The sequence below is a fragment of the Carcharhinus amblyrhynchos genome, chromosome 14, assembly GCF_965287045.1.
Source record: "Carcharhinus amblyrhynchos chromosome 14, sCarAmb.v2.hapA, whole genome shotgun sequence".
Lineage (NCBI taxonomy): Eukaryota > Metazoa > Chordata > Chondrichthyes > Carcharhiniformes > Carcharhinidae > Carcharhinus > Carcharhinus amblyrhynchos.
Window position 1 is genome coordinate 35,568,160 of NC_137337.1, and position 22,294 is coordinate 35,590,453.

Consider the following 22,294-nt stretch of genomic DNA (forward strand, 5'->3'; position numbering starts at 1 on the left):
AGTTACCCAAGCTGGGATTCGAAGCTAGGCCCCTGGCATTATGAGCCAGCAGTGCTAGCCTTATAGATAGATGTAATACATAGATAGATTAGACAGAAAATTATGAATTGTCTGAATTAAAACTGCAGCCCACAAATCATTAGCTTATAAAGACTACCAATTTTAAATAAGCAGTTACTCAAGCATACCAATTATGTTAGTTTATATCAATCAAATTAATTGATTTCAATTAATAGCATTTAAATATAAATATTTGTATAGCGGATTATCAGTTTTCCACAGGTTTGCTCACTTCCGTCATTACATAATACTCTAAAATAATTTCTCAAGGTCACTGCAGATGGTATTTGTTACTTTTATTGGAAACACACCCTTTCTTGTCCAGTTCTGCCACGTCTTGGACCCTCATGCCAAAAATGAACATATTATTTTCACCAGCTTCCTCTGCCATTTCCACATTTGCTCCATCCATCGTGCCAATAGTCAGGGCACCATTCAACATGAACTTCATATTCCCTGTGCCGGAAGCCTCTGTGCCAGCTGTGGAGATTTGCTGTGACAGGTCTGTTGCTGGAATAACTGTAAATAAATTCATTTAACTTGATTTCAGATTGTTCGAGTTAAAAGAGCCTGACCTTTATGAGGATAGTGGAAACAATGGCCTATGAATTTGATGGTGCGCACTTGTTTATCAGGCTCTACATAAGCACCTAAGCCTCCAATACAGTGAGTAGAAATACACCTTTTATGAGTGGGAACATTCATAAATTCTCTTAGAAGGGGTAGAAGAACAGATTTCCAGGTTTTAAACTTCTGACATCCAGGAGTATCAGCCCTGTCACCTCGAAGAAGATGACTGAACCACTCAGTGTCAAAGTCAGCACATCAAGAACTATGCATAATTTCAGAGAAAAGTTTAATGGTTTTACAAAGGCTTTCAATACAAGATCCATTCTCCTGATGGCACAGGTGGAACTCTTGCATAGCTCTGTGAATTAAAAGCCCATAATCTTTAACTATGTGGAGGTACATACTTCTAACATACTATAAGAACAGTCCCCATCTTTATATGCCAAGATATAGTCTACTTTAAAAGAATTTCATACTTTGAAGTCATCTTGCACTCTTATCATTACTTTAAGCTGTCTCCTAATTATGAAACAGGGTAACTACCTAAAGGAATGACCCTCGCCTCCCTTTTATCATTTTTTCATACTGGCACTGAGTAATGTCCTACATGTAGTTATACATTTGTATACATTGGGTTTCAATAAATATCCTTATTGGGAATGGAAAAGTTAGGCTACGTCTGCAAAGTAATCTTATTGGTTGATGGAAAGAAGGGCTGATTCTCCCATCTCGATGTGATTTTTTTAGCACAATGGGCCAGGAGATTTCAGTGGGGCTAGATTAGCATGATCCACGCTGGGCACCTGGCCCTGAGTGTGTCTCCCAGTGTCAGATTTCATGTTTGGGAGGGCCAGTGATCGGGCCATGGAGGAGTGAGAGGACTGGTGTTGCAGGGTGCTTTATATGCTCTGTCTGAGGCCAGAACTCTCCATTCACCTGACGAAGGGACTAACCCGAAAGCTAGTGCGTGTACTAGCAAATAAATCGGTTGGACTTAAACCTGGTGTTGTCAGACTTTTTACTGTGCCAGCATCTCCAACAGGAATAGGCCTCACCTGCAGAATTTCTTACATGATTTACACTGAGTGCTGGTGCATTCAGCAGTTCCCAGAATGTGGGAGATTCTTCTGTGAACTCCCACTGAAAAAGCTAGCATGATTTAGTCCAGTTTTTACGTGAATTCGACACTTAGAATTTTTTTGGGAGAATCACCCCCGATATTTTTTGCAAAGTTTGCATTAGTGAGGCCACATGTACAATACTGTGTACAGTATTGGTCATCTTATTTAAGGAATGATCTAGAGGGAGGGGGGTCATTGTTGAAAATTAACGGTTCACCCACTTAAAACTGAGATGAGGCGAATTTTATTCTGTCAGAGGGTTATGGGTTTTTGGAACTCTCTTTCTGAAAAGATAATGGGAGTCTTTGAATATTTTTAAGGTAGAGGTGGATAGATTCTTGGTAAGCAAGGGTGTGATAAGTTATTGAGGGTAGGTGGAATGCAGATTTGAAATGACCAAATTGAGGGACTGAATGCATGTGCCGATTTGTTAGTGAGGAGATCGGTGCACGTGCAGTGGTCTCCCCACTGCTTTTTCCCGGCAATCGATGACTTCCCGATTCCACACCCCCAGCCCCAATGGCTTGAGGGATCAAATGGCTTACTCCTGCTCCTTGTTCGTATGTTCATCTCATCAAAAATTTTGAGCAAGGCATAAACAGTTCTATCCGCAGGGTTACAAATCTTATATAATGTGGATTTAAAATTTACTTGATTTGTTTGTGATTTGCTTGCGTATACCATTAATTCTTAAAAAATCAAAAACTATTATATGTAAAAATGTAAGTTTTATAGATATTTGCTTTTGCTGAGAAACAATAGAAATCTAATCAAATATTAACAATCAAAATGCAAGCAAATTACTCAAGCTGTTTTCCTGACATTTTAAAGTGGCCACACTGATTCCTTACTCAACTGACTTTATGGTGATTTTGTGCTTTACCACTCCCAGTTAAACTTCATGTCATCAGCTTGTCTTTTTTTCTTTACTTGAAACTAAAGGACAAATAATCACGAAGGGGGGATATGCAAGTGGAGAGTCAACCCTTATATAACAATAACATCTGTAAAATAAATACATTAAAACTTATAAATAATTCACAAAATAACTTTAAATTTATCCATAAAATTGTAAGAAGACCGCAAAAAAAAAAGTAAGACATGACATCAAAGAAAGAGGGAAACGAAATGAGGAGAGGTAAGAAAGGAAGCAGGATTTGAAAGTGATCATACTATGTTAATGCTGAAGTCATACAATTCATCATGACTCATCCTGGGGCCTTTGCTCTCTCCCAATACATCTGCCCCTACTCTGCCATTATTATTATGCTCAATTTATCAGCCGTAAAAAACTTATTAGTGAATCATTTTGATGAGAAATCTCATCCTTTCTATCGTTTGTTGAAGAGTAAAATATGCTACCAAAGTCCTGTGCTACTGAGCAATACCTTTTTCAGCTAGTGAGACTCTGTAGTTTTCCAAGAAAATGACTTTCAACTTGTTACCAATGTTAGGATCATTGTTCACTTTTTGTGCCACGGACGTGATGAGTTTAATAATCAACTTAGCCATATGGTAGCCAGGAGCAGCCTAAGAAAGAGAGATATTTAAACTTAGAAAAGAAACATTGGTAAAATTTGAATCATCATGAAGTCCAATGTTTTATCATCAGAAAAAATATTAATTGCTTTAGTCAGACATGGAAAAAGTTTATGAAAAATCTTTACATCAAGTCCACAATAGAGAACATTCCAAAAAAGGAACAGATTTATACAATTACAACTTAAATGTATCACTTTGTTTGATATTTTCATGACACAAAGCCGGTTTATGAATGGAAATGTTCCATAGTTTTGAGTGAAAATGAATGAAACATTCAAATGTTGGACTCTCAGAAAACTATCTGGAGATGGATAAAAGCAAGGCCTGGGAGCATTTTGGAACTAAATGAAGTCAAGCAACTGATCTACAAGTTTTACAGTTATACCAAAGTAATTATTCCGCTTCTTAGGTAGACTCTCTACTTTTTGAGGCCACTAAGAAAATAGTGGATAGAACAATTATTTCAACCTGAGCTAACAGTAACTGTAAAGGAGCACCCTTTACAGTTTTTGAGGCTGTTAATGAATGGTACAGTCCATAAGTTAGTGATACAATGAGATCTTGCTTCAATACAGTGGGAGTGATGATGTGCATATTCTTACCTAGTGCTTGGAGCGGAAAGAATTACTTATCCAATGCCCTGACATCACAGTGGCTCAAAGAGCCATAGACCCGTTTTTCTTTGGAATGCTTACTTTGGCATGGATTTGGAGCAGTGAACAGGAAAAATGCGTTCTTAAAGGCTACCACTGCAATAAAGATCCACCTGAATCCTCCAAAATAAAGATTCTTCTTTCTTAGGCCTGCCACATTTTGTTACATTTAAATGAAGTTGGGGGTGGGTTCAATTAATCTCCACTGAATTTGAGGTCCAAAAAATTGAAGTAATGGTAGGAGTTGCTTTATGTAACCCTGAGGAAAATAGTACACCGACATGTTGCCACTGAATGTTTATATTTCTCTACCCACATATCAATTATTTTAGTATTTTGGAGTTTGAGCCAGATCTTCTGGTGCTATTTTGAGTAAACTCTGTTCAAAATAGAGTGTTTTGCGATTTAGGTAAGAATTTCTCAATGGAAATATCTTTATGTATAATGTATAATACTATATATTAATAAAATTTATATTATATAATATTAAAAAGGACAATAAGAGTTTTTACAAATATATAAAGAGGAGGAGGCTGGCTAGAGTGAATGTTGGACCCTTAGAGGATGAGACGGGGGATTTAGTGGTAGGAGATGAGGAAATGGCTGAGGCCTTAAATAAGTTTTTTGCCTCGATCTTCATGGAGGACGACGCGAATAGTTTGCCGGATATTAAAGATAGAAGGATGGTAGGAATTGAGGGCCTGAATGCGATTACTGTCACTAGAGAGGTAGTGCTTGATCGACTAGCGGGACTGATGGTGGACAAGTCCGCAGGACTGGATGGAATGCATCCCAGGGTTCTGAAGGAAATGGCAGAGGTGATAGTAGATGCCTTAGTGATTATTTACCAAACTTCGCTGGATTCCGGGGAAGTGCTGGAAGATTGGAAAACGGCCAATGTTACGCCGCTGTTTAAAAAAGGTAGCAGGCAAAAGGCAGGGAATTATAGGCCAGTTAGTTTGACGTCTGTTGTTGGAAAAATGCTTGAATCCGTCATCAAAGAAGAAACAGCGAGGCACCTGGAAAGGAATGGTTTGATAGAGCAGACGCAGCACGGATTCGTTAAGGGGAAGTCGTGTTTGACAAATTTATTGGATTTCTATGAGGATGTGACTAGTGTGGTAGGCAGAGGGGAACCGGTGGATGTGGTGTTTCTCGATTTTCAAAAGGCGTTTGATAAGGTGCCACATAAAAAGTTGCTTCAGAAGGTTAGGGGGCATGGAGTTGGGGGTAAGGTGTTAGCGTGGATAGAGGATTGGTTGTCTAATAGGAGGCAGAGAGTTGGTATCAATGGGTGCTATTCTGATTGGTGGTTGGTGACTAGTGGAGTGCTGCAGGGATCGGTGCTGGGGCCTCAGCTATTTACTATTTATATAGATGATCTGGAGGACGGGGCTGAGTGTAGGGTGACGAAATTTGCTGATGACACAAAGATAAGTGGAAAAGCAAATTGTGCGGAGGGTGTGGAAAGTCTGCAGAGGGATCTGGATTGGCTGAGCAAGTGGGCGAGGACCTGGCAGATGGAGTATAATGTTAGCAAGTGTGAGGTTATCCACTTTGGCAGGAATAATAGTAGGAGGGATTACTATTTAAAGGGCGAAAAGCTGCAGCATGCTACGGTGCAGAGGGACCTGGGGGTCCTTGTGCATGAGTCGCAAAAACCCAGTCTGCAGGTGCAGCAGGTGATCAAGAAGGCGAATGGGATGCTGGCCTTTACAGCGAGGGGGATAGAATATAAAAGCAGGGAGGTCTTGCTGCAACTGTACAGGGCACTGGTGAGGCCACAGCTGGAGTACTGTGTGCAGTTTTGGTCGCTGCACTTGCGCAAGGATATTTTGGCCTTGGAGGGAGTGCAGAGAAGGTTCACTAGGCTGATACCGGAGATGAGGGGGTTAGACTATGAAGAGAGACTAAATAGACTGGGTCTGTATTCGTTGGAGTTTAGAAGGATGAGGGGCGATCTTATAGAGACGTATAAGATAATGAAAGGGATAGATAGGGTAGAGGTAGAGAGATTCTTCCCGCTCAGAAAGGACAGCAGGACTAGAGGGCACAGCCTCAAGATAAGGGGGGGGTGGCAGTTTAGAACGGAGTTGAGGAGGAACTTCTTCACTCAAAGGGTGGTGAATCTCTGGAATTCTCTGCCCGTTGAAGTAAATATATTTAAATATATTTAAGACACAGGTAGATAGGTTTTTGACAGACAAGGGAATTAAGGGTTATAGGGGAAAAGCGGGAAAGTGGAACTGAGCCACTTCAGGTCAGCCATGATCTTATTGAATGGCAGGGCAGGCTCAAAGGGCTAGATGGCCTACGCCTGCTCCTATTTCTTATGTTCTTATGTTAATGTTAGAAAGAGGAGTAAGAAAACATAGAAGAGACGAGATTAGAAGTTCTCAGGATCATTGGAACAGGAGTACACCATTCAGCCCCTGAAGCCTACTTCACTTATGAATTCGATCATAATCCACCTACCTTCCTTCGTTCTTTAATATCTATAACAAAATCTATTAATTTCAGATAGATGAGGCTGAATGAGGATTTTCCTGGCACCTAAGAAGGAGTGATCTTCAACTCTAAGAGATATCAGCACACCTCTTCCACTTCTCTCAGATACAAAGCAGTACTTTGAACAGAATTGAGTAAAAGTAGAAAGTAATTACTATGACTAGAATTACACAGAAGCTAAAGACAAAGAAACACCAACCTTCAGTAGCAGCATACCAAACAACTTCCTCCTTGTAGCAACTGGTTTATGGGTACTTTACAGTGAATAAATGAATTAGTTGACACAGGTTTTAGGTTGAAATATAATGAAGAGCTTAAGTGTGGTGGGTGGGTTTCTGGCAAATCTTAGTTAAAAACCAACATTTCTGGGAGGGGAACATAGGTGTGTTTTATTTTGTGGCGGATTTGTCACTCATTTCATGGATTTTGAATTTGTGCAATAAAGTAACCTTCTGCGTTAATCCTAGCTCAAGTTTGCTCTGCATTCTGTGTGTCACACAAAAATCAAGGGGTTGGAGAAAAATGACACAACTAATTAATTGAAACAAACTAATTCAAAACACCTATGGTAGTAAGAGGGAAACAGTGCTGCTTGAGTAGACTCTCGCCTGTCTGTAACAAATGTTGCATGCAATGTACTGTGTACACTGAAGTCACTGCATGATTTTGGGGTTGGCAAGTAGTTGCAGAAAAATAGGAACAGAAATAAATCTTACCTTGCCACCTATTATAACAGTTCTTGGAACAAAATACTTGTTTGGATCTTTTCTAATTCCTTACACAAAATGTAAACCAGTATTAATGACAAGTTAAGTTCAAGAACTGTACATGCATACAGCAGTTATAGTTATATAGTTATGACAGTTAATATACCTGGTACTAAAGGTCTTGAAAAATAACATTATGCATATTATAACATTATGCATATTATGCCATTGAATATACACCAAAATGGCATTTTGTTTGTGCATGATTTAGGTTAGAAATTAGAATGTTTTGTACCCATATCAAAGCTGAAAAATCGGGGAAATGAGGTTTAATTTCACTCTCAGATTCAAGAGAATCAATCAAATTTGATTTTCCCATAGTGTGTGGAAAATGCTTAAATGAAGGATAATATTCTCTTCACAATTACATGGAGATCAGAAAAAATATTTAGCCAAGTATGGGCAGACCTGCTCATAGAAACACTGCAATATAAACAATGCAGCTATTATTGAGTTGGAATGGTAACTAATATTGCAACAATAAAAATGCACCATGTTACAAGTAAATAAGGTTTAATGAATTTTGACTTACGGTTGTACATAACAATGACATAAAGACAATTCATCAGCTGCCGTTTGTACTCATGGATTCTCTTCACATGTACATCAAATATGGAAGATACGTTGACCTTGATTCCATACTCCTTTTCTAGTAAGGAAGCAAGTTTGACTTTATTCTCCTGTCGACACAAAAGGGAAAAATTAAACGAATTCTGTATACATAACTAGTTTTAGTAATTGCACAGAATGCTGAGTTTACATAATTTAAAATACTACACCTGTTTCACCGATGCAACATCATGAATAAATTCATCATTATTCACCAAGGCATGGAGCTTCTGCAACTGGTTCAGGTCTTTAATATAATCCCCTCCTATTTTCTATATGACATTAAAGAGGTTAATATTTTGTTTCCAAGTTCATTATACATCAACACGCTCTTTGCATTTTCAATAAGGCCACAATGTAATTTATCCAAAGTGGTTGCCTTGCTTTAAATTGCACTGGTATGAGATAGTCTTATGTAAAAAGTTTATCTAGTTTATTAATTTAATAACAGCTGGAAAGTGGTCTTAGGCTGGATAGCTCTTCTTTGAACTGCACAGATATGATGTACAGAATGGGTGTCTTCTGTGCCATAAATTTCTGAGGGTGGAATTTTATGATCCATCCCACTGGCGGGATCTTCTGACCCTGCCAAAGTCAGTAGAGTTTTGAATGACTCGTAGCATTTTCCAGCTCTGACTCCACAACAGGGCAGTAAAACTCCACTAAAAGATTTAATTACTATAGAACACCTTTGATTTAAAGAATGAAGATCTTCCGACAAAGGAGATCAAGATTTCTTTGTTGAATCTTGGCATGGTCCACATTTTGTACATGACTGAACAGTAGTGATTCAGATGGTGGAAGAACAGTATCCTTTGGGAAATGAAGAGACTGCAAGCTACTATCATTGACCTGTTAAAATCCAGTCACGTTTAAGCAATAATGTTTGGTAGGGATATGCACATTACTCTAAGAAGTGGTGTACTGTATACTTACAAGGGTCTTTGCTACAAAGCTGGCCGTAAAGTGTGTTTATACTTGGGAATGGTTCCACAGTGGTCTTGTTACTGGACTGGTATTTCAGAGGACAGAACAAATGATCTAGAAATATGAGTTCAAGTCCCACCACAGTAGTTGGGAAAGTAAAATTCAGTTAATTGAATTAGTCTGTAATTTTTAAAAAAAAGTTTGATTCAGAATAATGACCACATAGCTGCCAGAATGTTGTAAATGTCCAACTGGTTCACAGATGTCCTACACGCAAGGAAATCTGCCATTCTTACTCAGTTTTTCTATATGCATAAGTGACTCCAGTAGAATGGCTGACTCTTAAGTGACCTCAAAAATAGCCTGGCAAGCCATTCAAATGCCAAAAAGACCATTTTCTTTTCATTAGGAATGGATAATAAATGCCGGTCTTGCCACCAACATAATTCGTGAATGAAAAAGAAAAAAAACTTGTCTTTACTCAGCCCTTTGGTCTCTACCACCAAGATGAATCTATATGATCACAATGACTTCAGCTGCTTAACTAAAATCTACTTAAATGGCATTTTCCTTGAGCTTTTAGGCTACAAATCAAAAGGTGTTGCTGACACTGCTGGAAAATTTTAGTCTATTCAACATAAAGAAAAATGATTATAAATTGATGTGCCCTGATTTTTAGGTTCAAAAGGTCTTGATTCATAACCTGCCTGCATTGATTCTGAATTAGATGGATAGAAGTAAAATTGGTACACCCAAACCATTTCCATGAGCAGATGCCATGCTGCACTCCTTTCTGTAGCACTTTAGACAGCCTTTGAGTACTCTAAGGCCAACTCCCATCTTCTCCCATGAAAATCAGCAGACTTCTACCAGTTATGCTGCAGCTTTGTATAGAAGCACTGAGTCAGGCATTGGTAACCGCAGGTTATGCATTACAGGGATAGACATAGGTGATTAGTTTTGTTTGTTTTTATAATTCTGATGTGTTGGTTAAGTGCATCATGGGTGCTGTAAAAATAGTGGGCTTTCATCAAAATAAACTTCTTATTGTGATTGCAAATCAAATGAATGCTCAGCAGGAGCACTCCTTCTGGTTCCTGTATCACTCCTTGTTGATGTACAGGCCTGCTGAGCCACATGCATGCAGCCAATGGCATCCTTTGCTTTTGGAAAAGTCTGAAATGCTGACAAATTGATTTACTACTTCATCACACTATGGGAAATCCCTCCATAGTAAAGCCTGTTGTCACATTTCCCTGTGGTTTTGGTTGCAAGTATAGAAGACTCATGGGACTCTGGTAAATCACATCCAGGTGTGTTTGCTGTCTCCTCAATTTGCCCACAATTGAGCACTTATATATGGAAGTTCGCTACCTGCAGCTTACAGTTAGGTAGCCCTTGCCTTTTCACATTGCCTCTGATAATATTGGCTGGAGATGGGAACTCATTGGCCCACTGACCCCCACCCACCTGTCCTACTTTCCTCCTGATTCTGCTGTCAAAGCTGCCTCAGTGGGACTGGTAAGATTCTATCCAGGATGTTCTTCAAAGGTAAAGGCACAACACAGACTAAACAAATGGGCCATGGTAGGATTTCCAAGGTTCTAGCTATTAGGGAAAATACAATAGGTGGGCTTGTACAACAATCTGACAACCTTAGGATGATTTTTGCTGGTTCCAACTTTTCATTCCTGATCTCAAATTGCAATGGCATGATTTGAACTAAAATTTGTACATTATTAGATCCTTGAGTTACACCTTCAGTAACATAATAACAATGCTACTATACTGATCAAGGTGTCATGTTGACTGATTTCTACCAAAGCTGCAGATAAAGTTAACTGTTCTGCAGTTAATAAGCTAATATCAAGTGAAGAAACACATTCAGCATCTGGTCAAAAGCAATGGCTAAAACTGAAAACTTACAGAGCAAAATTTAATTTTGGCAGCGGTTAAAAATACATATTAGCAGATTGGCTGGCAATTACATATGGCAGCTTCTCTTTTCAATTAACTTCAGGAAAATTGGACAGGGTACATAACCAGTGCCTAATTTTAGTGTCCCTGCGAAATTGAGTTTTACATTTCTATTTGTTGGACAGTAAACTGCATACCTCAGCTAAAAGTGTAGCCAGTCCCGGATTGCAAAGCAAAAGCCATCGTCTGGGAGTGATTCCATTCGTCTTATTCTGAAATTTTGCTGGCTCAATATCACTGAAGTCCCTAAATCTAATTTGTAGAGAAAAGAACAGAAAACTAAAAAAAAATTACCAGCAACAAACCAACTTTGATTTTTAATATTCATATAATTTAAAAAATACATGGCACTAATAAAGGCAAACAGCAAAGACAAAATCAATTAAAAAGAATCCCTTAGGATAATGTAAAACTATGCTCTTATTCCAAAGCATTCATCAGAAAAATACTGTGGCACACCTCTGTATCTTGAAGTCAGATTAAATGGATTGAGGATTTATAATGTAAGGTGGGGAAGATCATTAGCAAAATTATCTATCAATACAAGGGGTTGAATCTTGCACTCTCCACCCTTGGTGTGTTTGGTGGCAGGAGGGCTGCTAATCAGGCAGGAAGTTTGGAGGGTGAGGACATTACCACCTTTGTACCACCACCCTGATTAAGTCTGCTCCAATTAAGACCTTTAAATGACCAATCAATGGTTTTATCCTGCCACCGCTGATATTAACTCAGCAGCAGGCTGCGACTTTGTATGTGAGGAGCATGATGACAAGCAAATTCACGTGGGTGTTGATTGTGGGTTCTCAGGGGATGGGGAAGAGGGCCCTGGTCCAAAAGCAGAAAGTGCCTGATTGGGGCCCTAGTCCAAAGACCAAAGACACAAACTGGGGGGGCGGGGCAGCATTGGAAATGAGGGGGCCCACTGAGCCATCTTTTTGCCTTTACAGCCAGTCCCCCTCAAACCCCTCTCTCATAAACCCACCCTGTGGCTCTGCATTTGACAATTGCTAAGACTTGGGTGTATGTTGTAGCAGGAGTTCACATCCTCACACTGGTGTTGCTGATCATTAGAGCTGCCAACCCTTGATTAACTCTTGCCCAGAAGGCCTGCCACTGTCCTCTCAAATGCTTGATTGGCACAAGATATGGCAGGCCTTCCAAAAAAGTGACATTGTCTCTCATTGACTCTGCAGCTGAGATCCTTGTTGCTTCCATAAAGTTCCACCTAAGATTTTGCGTTCCACCGAATTCTCATATTTTTAATGTGTAATCTATCACATATAGTTTGAGGGCTGACTGAGAGGCACCCTAATAATTACTGCTTCAGGACATGGAGAGCAAGACTTAGCTGAGATCTATCAGGAAGTGTCAAATGAAGGATTCATGGTGTGCATTTCTGCGAGGATTCTTTAGGGATTGGGGCCAAATGTAGATTGGGTATGACTGACTATTTGTCCCTCTTAGGGATGTGTATGAGTCAGACGAATCTAACTGGAAAGGAGCTACAGCTAAAATATATATGCAAAATGCTCCAAGCAATATTAAACACTGCAGCTGAGCAGTTCAGGTTTGACATGGCTCAATGATTACAGTCCTTAAGGCTGGGCACAAAGATGCCTCTCAAATTTGCAGATGAGTGAGAGACAATGCTGAAGAAACCTTCACTTGTGAGATGACATGGTAGTTCACAAGTTCCACATTCTTCAGGAGAATCTGATGCCACCAGTGATTCTAAAGGTTATTGTTGTACTTAATGTTTTTATAAGTTGCTTATTACAAGGCTTTACTGGTAACTTCTGTAGAATATCACAATCCTCAGCTTGTAGATGCATACAAGAGGTCACCAACACCCTACAAAGCACACAATTATATTCAGTTCTCCTTGGGTGAAGCCAGCGGGGCTGCCAGAGCAGTGGGATTTGCAGCAATTTCTCTGGCTTCCCATAGGTACGATTATCACTGCTGTCTTTAAAGTCAAGCATGTTCAGTAAACAATCTTCTTTGGATAACCTTATTTCTGAGACCACAAAGTTGATGATCTCAAAGAGTATCTTCTAATGACTCACCAAATTCACAGGGAACGATCTTACAGGCTTGTCACACCGATCGATCGGTGTAGTGAGCCGGTAAGATCGCAAGAGAGATGAAAAACTGCATCCGGTATCTCATCTTTCACAATCTTATCAGCTCTGGTTTGCTGGCATGATCAGCGTCAAACCCAAGAAAACTGATTTTAATATTTAAATTTTAAATATTCAGAGTTAACCTGGGTCGGAATTGTCCAGGTTCATTTTCCAGATCAGCCTCACTAATGGAGGTCCTCACCTGTGAGGATTCATTTGGTCCCCAGCAACAGGGATCAGACACAGTGGCCTCACCAGTGGAACCAGAAGCCATTAAGGCCCCCCTCCCCCCACTGAGTGATTGGCGGCAGTGCCTCTTGGGCATTGCCAACCTGGCACTGCCAGTGTGAGACCCTGGCAGTATAGCCTGGCACCACCATCCTGGCACTGCTGGTGGCTATAATAGAGAAGGTATAATTAGTGATCGGCTGCAGCGACATCTACATTAATTAGCACTCATTGGGTGGGATTTTATGACCTTGTTATGTCCATTTTTGAGCACAGAAATGTCATAAAATCAGACATGAAGCATATAGCAGGAATGGCACCTGTTCCCACTTTACAACAGTGAGAAAATTGGCACGATTGGGAGCCTGCCCAAACTGGGCAGGATGTCAATTTACATGTTATTACATTAATCATAAAGTCAATAACAGGCCTTCACACCCAATCATCCCAGCTCGCCTGCCTTTACCACCTCGCTCGCTGCAACTGGGTCAGTCTGGAAAACATCTCCTGTATATAAGTCAGACTCTGGTGCTGCATTAGTCTGGCCAAGCGAGGAGGTATATCGCCACGTTCAAACAGCTCTGTTCTGTTCAGAGGGGGCTATTTTGTGGTGGCCATGTTGCACTTCAGATTGGGGGTGTGGCTCACGGGGTCCAACCTCACACTTCTAGCATGAACTCGGGTCACAGCACTGACCTTGGATCATAGGGTTCACTCATGGTACTAGTGCACGCAGCTGGAAGCACTGTTGCAGGTGGGGGTTTGCTGAAAATAGTGAATAGTTTCAAGGCTTTTAAAGCAGCATTTGTCTGTGGCCACTAATGCCCATTGTGGTGGGTTCTGGGTCTCTGTCTGTGAGTGGGGGGGAGGCGGGGAATGGGTGGCAGGGCAGAGACCCTGGCAGTACTGCACATGGGTTTCCTTCGAGCAGCTGTTGGATATTATGTGCTGCTGAGCGCTCTGGCTCCAAAAAGAGACAGTGCAACACCTGTGCCATTCATTGCAGGACATGGCACCTCGGGGCACAAGTGGGGTGGGAGGGGGATGTGGGCTGTGAAACTGACAGCTGCCTCATGCCACAGGGTCCTTCCAAACCGCCAGCAGAGGTCTTTGTGGCATCTCACAAGCATCCGTCGACAAGTGTGTGAGGGAGGTTACAGATGTCTGGGCTGTATGTCTGGGCTGGTTAGTATATCAAATTTGACTTGGACCAAGCCCAGCAGCAAACCCAGGCTGCAAGATTTGCAGCCATTATGGGGATGCCAAATGTGCAAGGGATTATAGACTGCACCCATGCAGGACCACAGTCAAAAATCCAGCAAGATTCATGAATAGAAAGGGCTTCCATTCAATAAATGTGCAATTGGTGTGTGATGATCAACTCAACATTATGCACATCTGTGCCAGACATCTCGGCAGCATGCATGACAGCTTCATCTTGAGGAGCTTGGATGTCCTGGAGGTCTTTGGGAGGTACCTGGGTGCAGGGATGGTTTGAAGGGGATATAGGGGTACCTGCTTCGGACCTGGCTGAAGACGCCTGTGCAGAGGCCTGAGGCCGAGGCAGGGACCTGATATAATGAGGCCCACATTGCCATAATGCAGCGGTGCATACAGCTCCTCAAAATGCGGTTCAGGTGCCTGGACCCCTCTGGAGAGGCCTTCCAATGTGTGATATCATCACACATTGTGGTGTTGCCCTACACCCTACCCAACCTTGCACAGCAGCAAGGAGGCATTTTGGAGGAGGAGGAGGACATAGAGGACAAACAGCCAGGTATTTGGAGAGGAAGCAGCCCATCAGGGGGAGGAAGAGAAGGACAACAAGTAAGAGCAACAGCACCCACGTGCTGGAGGGCTGGCCTCAGCAAGGGTCAGACATGTGAGGGCTGTGAGGGAGGCCTTGATCAATACAAGGTTTGGCAACTAGGAAACTATTGCCACATGTTGGTTCCATCCACCCCACTTCCAGAGTCCTATAATCTCAAAGAACAAAGAACAACACAGCATGGGAAACAGGCCCTTCAGCCCAACAAGCCCGCGCCGCCATTTTAACAATGTGCTTTTCCTCCTCCACTCTTGACCCATGTCTATGCTTATGGTACCCCAATTGGAAACCAGATTAAGGGGAGAGTAATTTAGGGACAATTTGTTACACCAATCAGCCTAAGAGCACATCTTTGGGGTGTGGAGGAAACCGGAGCACCTGGAGGAAACCCACGCAACCACAGGGAGAATGCGCAAACTCCCACAGATACTGGCCCAAATCCATGTATCTGCACAGCAAACAGTGATAGTCACTGAGCTGTTGTGGTGCCCATCTGCTGGTCCAGTTTAAACAGTTTAATCTGCTGCAACATTGTAACACTGGAAGGGTGAGCTGTATTAGTGAGTTTCTGTGGCAGACAGGATGATGATGACTTGCTATGCACCATTGTGATGATGCCTTGACGCAAATTGTCTGATTCCTACCTGTCCCCACTATGCACACTGGCACCTGGGCCCACATCTGGATGGTGGATAAAGGATCACTAAATCCCCATGCCGGGGGCGGGGGGCAGGGGGGCGGGGGGGTGGTGATGAACCTATCGTAGCTTCTGGGGCTGCCATGGCAGATGGTGTAAGTTGCTGTCAATGCATGTCACCTGCTGTAGCCAATGATTTGTTTGACTGCCTTCATTTTCTTAGTGACAAAGTGTTGTTGGGGGTGGGGGGGGGGCTCTCCATTTACAGCAACCTACAAGTTCCCTCTGAGGTAAGGGCTTACCTGTTCGAGACAAATCAGTCACTGATGGGTGGTGAAATGACATTTATTTGTGCCAATAAAAGTTCTTAATGATAAGTAATAACATGCAAATATGTTAACTTGAGGCTTTAAAGTGCATAACTATTCTATCCACTTTGTGCTGCCCTCCACCCATGCAATCTTAGGGCTGCTACAACTTCCTAACTTTACGTGGCCTATCCCCATGTCTTGGTGTTTCCCCAGGATGTACATTGGAGGTTAAGGTGGCCAGAGCTCTATGGCCCCCCGTGGCCTGTGATGCCCTTGGCGATTGCCCTCTGGAGGGCCTGGATCTTGTGGGCCCTGGCTGGCTTCCAGGTGTCTGGGATATTTCCGTGACATCCTCTTCATCCCGCTGCCCCTGAGATGCCCCAGTGTCAGGATAGGGGGAGTCAGGTGTAGCTGCAGCTGCTGTCTCTGTGTGGAGACCTCTGGCATGGGCTGCAGCCCTTCCTCCTCTCTCAGGGTTCCTGTGGGCCCCTGGGTTGCTCCATGGGATGTCAGTCCTTCTGCAGTGAGCTCCAGAAGCTCTGATGTCACTTGGCCCTGCCAGTCTTGTTGGACCGCCTGGATTCTAGACATGGTGGTTGAGCCCTCTGCAATGGCTACCCGAGTCAGGGGCCACCTGTCAATGGCAACAGTAAGTCCACTAAGACTGCAGTCCCTTGGCCATGACCCTCTGTGACTGGGCCATGTTCTCAAGGGCTGTTGCCGTAGCCCTCTGTGTCTCCTGCGTGCCTCTCAGCCATGGGCCACAGAATCTTGAGAAGCTTGTTAAGGCCCTCAGCAATGGCCCTCTGGGACTCCACTGTAGCCTGCTTTGGCTTGACCATCACTTGGACTCTGCCACTCATGGTGAGAATTCCCTGCCCCAAGCTCTCCACCGTGGATGCCACCCTTGCAGTATTGGTCTGAGAACCACACAAAATAGATAATAGCTGGTCTACCTGCAAGTTTTGAGACTCCTCCCAACAGCCTTGCACTCAGTCTAGTGCTGCCATCAGCCCTTCACACATTCCCTGGCTCTGTTGCTGCATATCCAGCAGCTGAAGGAGAAGTGATCACAAAGGTTCAGCATGTAACCTGGGGCCAGCTGAGTCCTTGCTTCCAGCAGGCCACCGCCTGCCACAGGCGGGTTCAACTGGGAGACGATTTTACTGCATTTGGTGTCATATGTGGGAGTTCCTGGAGACAACTCGTCTCCCGAAAGTCCACGTGTGTCAAGTGTTTGGAGCTGCAGCGTTTGAGGGACAGGGTCAGGGAGCTAGAGCTGCGGCTTGAGGATGTATTTTTATTAAGGGAGAATGAAACAATAATGGATAGGAACCATAGTCAGGTGGAGACACCTGGGCCTAAGAGGGAGGACAGGTGGGTAACCGTTAGGAAGGGCAAAAAGCAGAAGGGTCATGTTCCAAAGAGGAGCCCAGTGGTAGTCTCCCAAAACATCAAGAGAAGGGCAACAAATGAGGGAGGTGGTCTTCCAGAGGTAAGACAGGAGGACCAGATTGCCTTAGAAGGAAGGAAGGGGACTAGAAGTGAGATAGTGGTGGGGGATGGGAGGGTTAAAGGAATAGATAGGCGGTTCTGTGGACAAAATTGAGACTCCAGGATGGTAGTCTCCCTCCCTGGAGCAGGGGTACAGGATGTTTCAGAGAGGGTAGAAGGAATATTGAAGGCTGAAGGGAATCAAGCAGACGTAATTGTGCATATAGGTGAGATGGACGTAGGAAGAGCAGGGGGGAAATACGTAAGCAGTTTAGGGAATTGGGTGCCAGACTAAAGAGCAGGGCCTCCAGGGTGGCAATCTCTGGGCTGCTACCAGTGTCTAGTGACAGTGGGGCTAGGAATACTGAGATCCTTCAACTGAATGCATGGCTGAAGGATTGGTGTAAGACGGAGGGTTTTACATTTGTTAATCATTGGGAAGTTTTTGTGAGAGAAGGGCACCTGTATAGGAAAGATGGGGAACACTTAAATGGGAAGGGCATGAATATCTTAGCTGGGAGGTTAGCTGGAGTGTTTTGGCAGGGTTTAAACTAATGTGGAGGGGGGGTGGGGATGAAACCAATAGCTCAGTAGGCACTGGGATTGGGAGCGAGTTGGGTGCCGGGGTAAGGTTAGACGAGAAGAAAATCATCCTGGAGAAGGAGGACCCAAGTGGGCCTGGAGTGCATCTGTTTTAACGCGAGGAGCATAATGGCTAAGACGGATGAACTTAGGGCCTTAATGTTTACAAGGAATTTAGATGTTGTTGCAGTGACAGAGACGTGGTTAAAAGAAGGGCAGGACTGGCAGCTAAATATTCCTGGGTATAAGTGTTTCAGGCGTGACAAAGGAGGGTCAAAAACAGGTGGGGAAGTGGCATTGTTAGTTAGGGACCACATTACAGCAATACAAAGGGAGAACAATTTAGAGGAGCCAGGAAATGAGTTGCTGTGGGTGGAATTCAGGAACAGGAAGGGAGCAATCACCATGCTGGGGGTATACTATAGGCCCTATATATAGACTATATAGACTACAGAGGGGGCTATACTGGATTTAGTTCTGGAAAATGAGCCTGGTCAGGTGTTTGAGGTTTCAGTAGGGGAACATGTGGCAAATAGCGACCACAATTCTGTCTACTAATGGAAAAGGATGAGTGCTGTCCGAAGGGGAGGGTGCTAAATTGGGGGAAGGCAAGCTACAGCCAGATTAGGCAGGAATTTATAGCCACAGATTGGGAGCAGTTGTTTGAGGGTAAGTCCACGTTTGGCATGTGGGAGTCTTTTAAGGGACAACTGATAAGGTTGCAGGACAGACATGTGCCTGTTAAGAGGAAGGATAGGAAAGGTCGGATTAGAGAGCCGTGGATAACTAGGGATATTGAGGACTTGGTCAGGAAGAAAAGAGAGGCGTATGTTAGGTCCAAGCAACTGGGAACGGAGAGAGCTTTGGAGGAATACAGAGAGAGTAGGAGGGAACTCAAATGGGGAGTTAGAAGGGCGAAAAGGGGGCATGAAATGGTCTTGGCAGACATGATTATGGGAAATCCAAAGGCATTTTACTCATATGTTAGGAACAAAAGGGTGGTTAGAGAAAAAATCGGTCCTCTTAGGGACAGAGGAGGGGAACTATGCTTAGAGCCCGAGGGAATGGGGGAGATCCTGAATGAATACTTTGCATCAGTATTCACGAAGGAGAGGGACTTGTTGTCTGATAGTGTCTTGGAGGGAGTTGTAGACCTGTTAGAGGAAATATCCATTACGAGGGAGGAAGTGTTAGAGTTTTTAGGTAGTATTAAAACTGATAAATCTCCAGGGCCTGATGGCATTTATTCTAGGCTGCTTAGGGAGATGAGGGATGAAATTGCTGGGCCTCTGACGCAAATCTTTGTCTCTTCTTTGGACACAGGTGAGGTCCCAGTGGACTGGAGGATAGCAAACGTGGTACCGTTGTTTAAAAAGGGTAGTAGGGATAACCCGGGTAATTATAGACCGGTGAGTTTGACATCAGTGGTAGGGAAGTTGTTGGAGAGGATTCTTAGAAATAGGATGTATACGCATTTAGAGCATGGCAATCTGATTAGCGATAGGCAACATGGCTTTGTAAAGGGGAGGTCGTGCCTTATGAATCTGGTAGAACTTTTTGAGGAGGTGACAGGAACGGTTGACGAAGGACGAGCTGTGGATGTCGTTTATATGGATTTCAGTAAGGTGTTTGACAAAGTCCCTCGTGGTAGGTTGGTGGAAAAGGTTAAGGCTCATGGGATACAAGGGCAGGTGGCTAGATGGATTGAGAACTGGCTTGGTAACAGGAGACGGAGGCTAGTAGTGGAAGGATCTTTTTCTAGCTGGAGGTCTGTCACTAGTGGTGTGCTGCAGGGCTCAGTACTGGGACCTTTGCTATTTGTAATATACATGAATGACTTGGAAGAGGGAATAACTGGTGTGATCAGCAAGTTTGCAGATGCCACAAAGATGGCTGGGCTTGCTGATAGTAATGAGCAGTGTCAGGCAATACAGCAGGATATAGATAGGCTGGTATATTGGGCAGAGAAATGGCAGATGGAATTTAATCCAGATAAATGCAAGGTGATGCATTTTGGAAGAAATGATGTAGGGGAGAGTTATACGATAAATGGTAGGACTATTAAGAAACGCAGAGGGACCTAGGTGTGCAGGTACACAAGTCCTTGAAGGTGGCAGTACAGGTGGAGAAGGTGGCGAAGAAAGCTTATGGTATGCTTGCCTTTACAAGAAGGGGTAGAGTATAAAAGCTGGCGTCTAATGTTGCAGTTGTATAGAACGTTGGTTAGACCGCATTTAGAGTACTGCGTCCAGTTCTGGTTGCTGTACTACCAGAAGGACGTGGAGACCCTGGAGAGAGTGCAGAGGAGGTTTACCAGGATGCTGCCTGGTATGGAAGGACTTAGCTATGAAGAGAGATTGGGCAAATTGGGCCTGTTCTCCTTAGAAAGAAGGAAAATGAGGGGAGATCAAATAGAGGTGTATAAGATTATGAAAGGTATAGATAGAGTGAACAGTGGTAAGCTTTTTCCCAGGTTGGATACAGAAATTACAAGGGGCCACGGGTTTAGGGTGAGAGCGGTGAGGTATAATTCAGATGTTAGAGGGAGGTTTTTCACACAGAGGGTTGTGGGGGCCTGGAAAGCACTGCCAAGTAGGGTGGTGGAGGCAGGCACGCTAGAGTTGTTTAAGGCTTACCTAGATAGGCACATGAGCAGACTAGAGATGGAGGGATACAAAAGATTGTTCTAAATAAGGATCAAGAGCCTCAGAACGTTCCTGGGAATCAATAGATTCCTATGGACCGTCCAACATAAATTATGGCTCACCCGTCTTATGTTTGAGCTTCTGGGGATTCCGTGAATGTCTGTATACGTTGTGTATGTTGATTGATGTCTTTTTTTTAACATCCACAGGTGAGTCGGTCCACCTTGTTGTCCAACAAGGGGCTTACACGCGGTGGGTCGTGCGAGGGCTGCTCTTGGATGTTGCTTCGAGAGTTGCCTCGTGCTTCACGTCATTAGTGTATGCTTAAACTGGACCAGCTGACGGGCAACATGAGAGCTCAGTGACTATCACTGTTTGCTGTGCAGATACATGGATTTGGGCCAGTGTCTGTGGGAGTTTGCACATCCACAGATTGCACATTCTCCTCATGCTTGCGTGGGTTTTCTCCGGGTGCTCCGGTTTCCTCCCACACCCCAAAAACGTGCTCTTAGGCTGATTGGTGTTAACAAATCGTCCCTAAATTAAGCGTCCCTCAATCTGGTTATAATTTCTTTATTGTGGAGTCCAATAGGCACAGACAAAGCTCATAGGTAGAAGAGGGCACTCATAATGTTAAAATGGCGGCACGGGCTTGTTGGGCCAAAGGGCCTGTTTCCTGTTGTTCTTTATACATTGCATGTGTTTCCCAGACACATTCTCCCCCTGATCATTGCCCTGCACTCAACTCTGGAACACCTAGGCCTCAGACATTCCCTCCTCTACCTCATGTACATCAGCAGATATGTCATGTGCACAAGAGAGTGATCCAGATGTCTCAGCACTAACTGATATGAGAGTTTCTGGGATGGGGAATTGTGAGGTGGAAGCTGACGACAAACTGGCGCACCCTTGGAGGTCCCTTCATCCGCTTCCTCCAAGGAGTCTTCCGAGCTGTCAGGGGCAGGATGGGTGGGAGCAGCAGTGAGTGCCACAATGCCAGATGGCCCAGGCATGTTGAGATCCCTTCTTGCAAGTCAGGACAGAAGGTTAAGTGCAAGGGAGGGAGAGGAATCTGGGGTGCAGATGATTTACTTGATATTTATTCATTAAACAAAGAACAAAAAAATCCACAGTACAGGAACAGGCCCTTCAGCCCTCCAAGCCTGCACCAAGCATGCTGCCCGTCGGAACTAAAGCCCCCCACCTTTCCAGGGACCATATCCCTCCATTCCCATCCTATTCATGTATTTGCCCCTTAAAAGTCATTATTGCATCTGCTTCCAATACTTCTCCTGGCACAGAGTTCCAGGCACCCACCACCCTCTGTGTAAAAAACTTGCCTCATACATCTCCTTTAAATCTTGCCCCTCACACCTTAAATGTATGCCCCCTAGTAACTGACCCAAATTGAATGGACAGGTGCTCACTTCTAGACTCCAGCCTGACCATGCTGTCACTGATGGTCGGGATGTTCTCTCCCACAAGCTCCCGTGCCTGTTCCTCAAAGGGGATAAGGACTCGGAGGTCAGGCTCACTACCCACTGTCTTTGCCCTCTCCTGGCGGTCATGGGCATTCTTTTCCTTTGGGGACAGAAGGAACCATGAAAAATCTGATGGTATGATTAAAGAACAAAGAACAACACAGCACAGGAAACAGGCCCTTCGGCCCAATGAGCCCGCGCCGCCATTTTAACATTGTGCTTTTCCTCTTC

The 22,294-nt window shown here is 43.6% G+C and overlaps 1 protein-coding gene across 4 annotated transcripts in view; it reads right to left on the minus strand.

Annotated features, from left to right (window-relative positions):
* pygl (phosphorylase, glycogen, liver) overlaps positions 1–22,294 on the minus strand; it is a 94,658-nt gene that overhangs the window by 7,865 nt on the left and 64,499 nt on the right. For all 4 annotated transcript variants that reach the window (XM_080202666.1, XM_080202668.1, XM_080202667.1 and 1 more), the window contains 6 exons: positions 10,872–10,986; positions 8,001–8,102; positions 7,754–7,901; positions 7,171–7,229; positions 3,140–3,281; positions 372–579 (listed from right to left, as the gene is read on the minus strand). In XM_080202666.1, the coding sequence (XP_080058792.1) occupies positions 372–579; positions 3,140–3,281; positions 7,171–7,229; positions 7,754–7,901; positions 8,001–8,102; positions 10,872–10,986 (774 nt within the window). The remainder of the gene's footprint in view (positions 1–371; positions 580–3,139; positions 3,282–7,170; positions 7,230–7,753; positions 7,902–8,000; positions 8,103–10,871; positions 10,987–22,294) is intronic.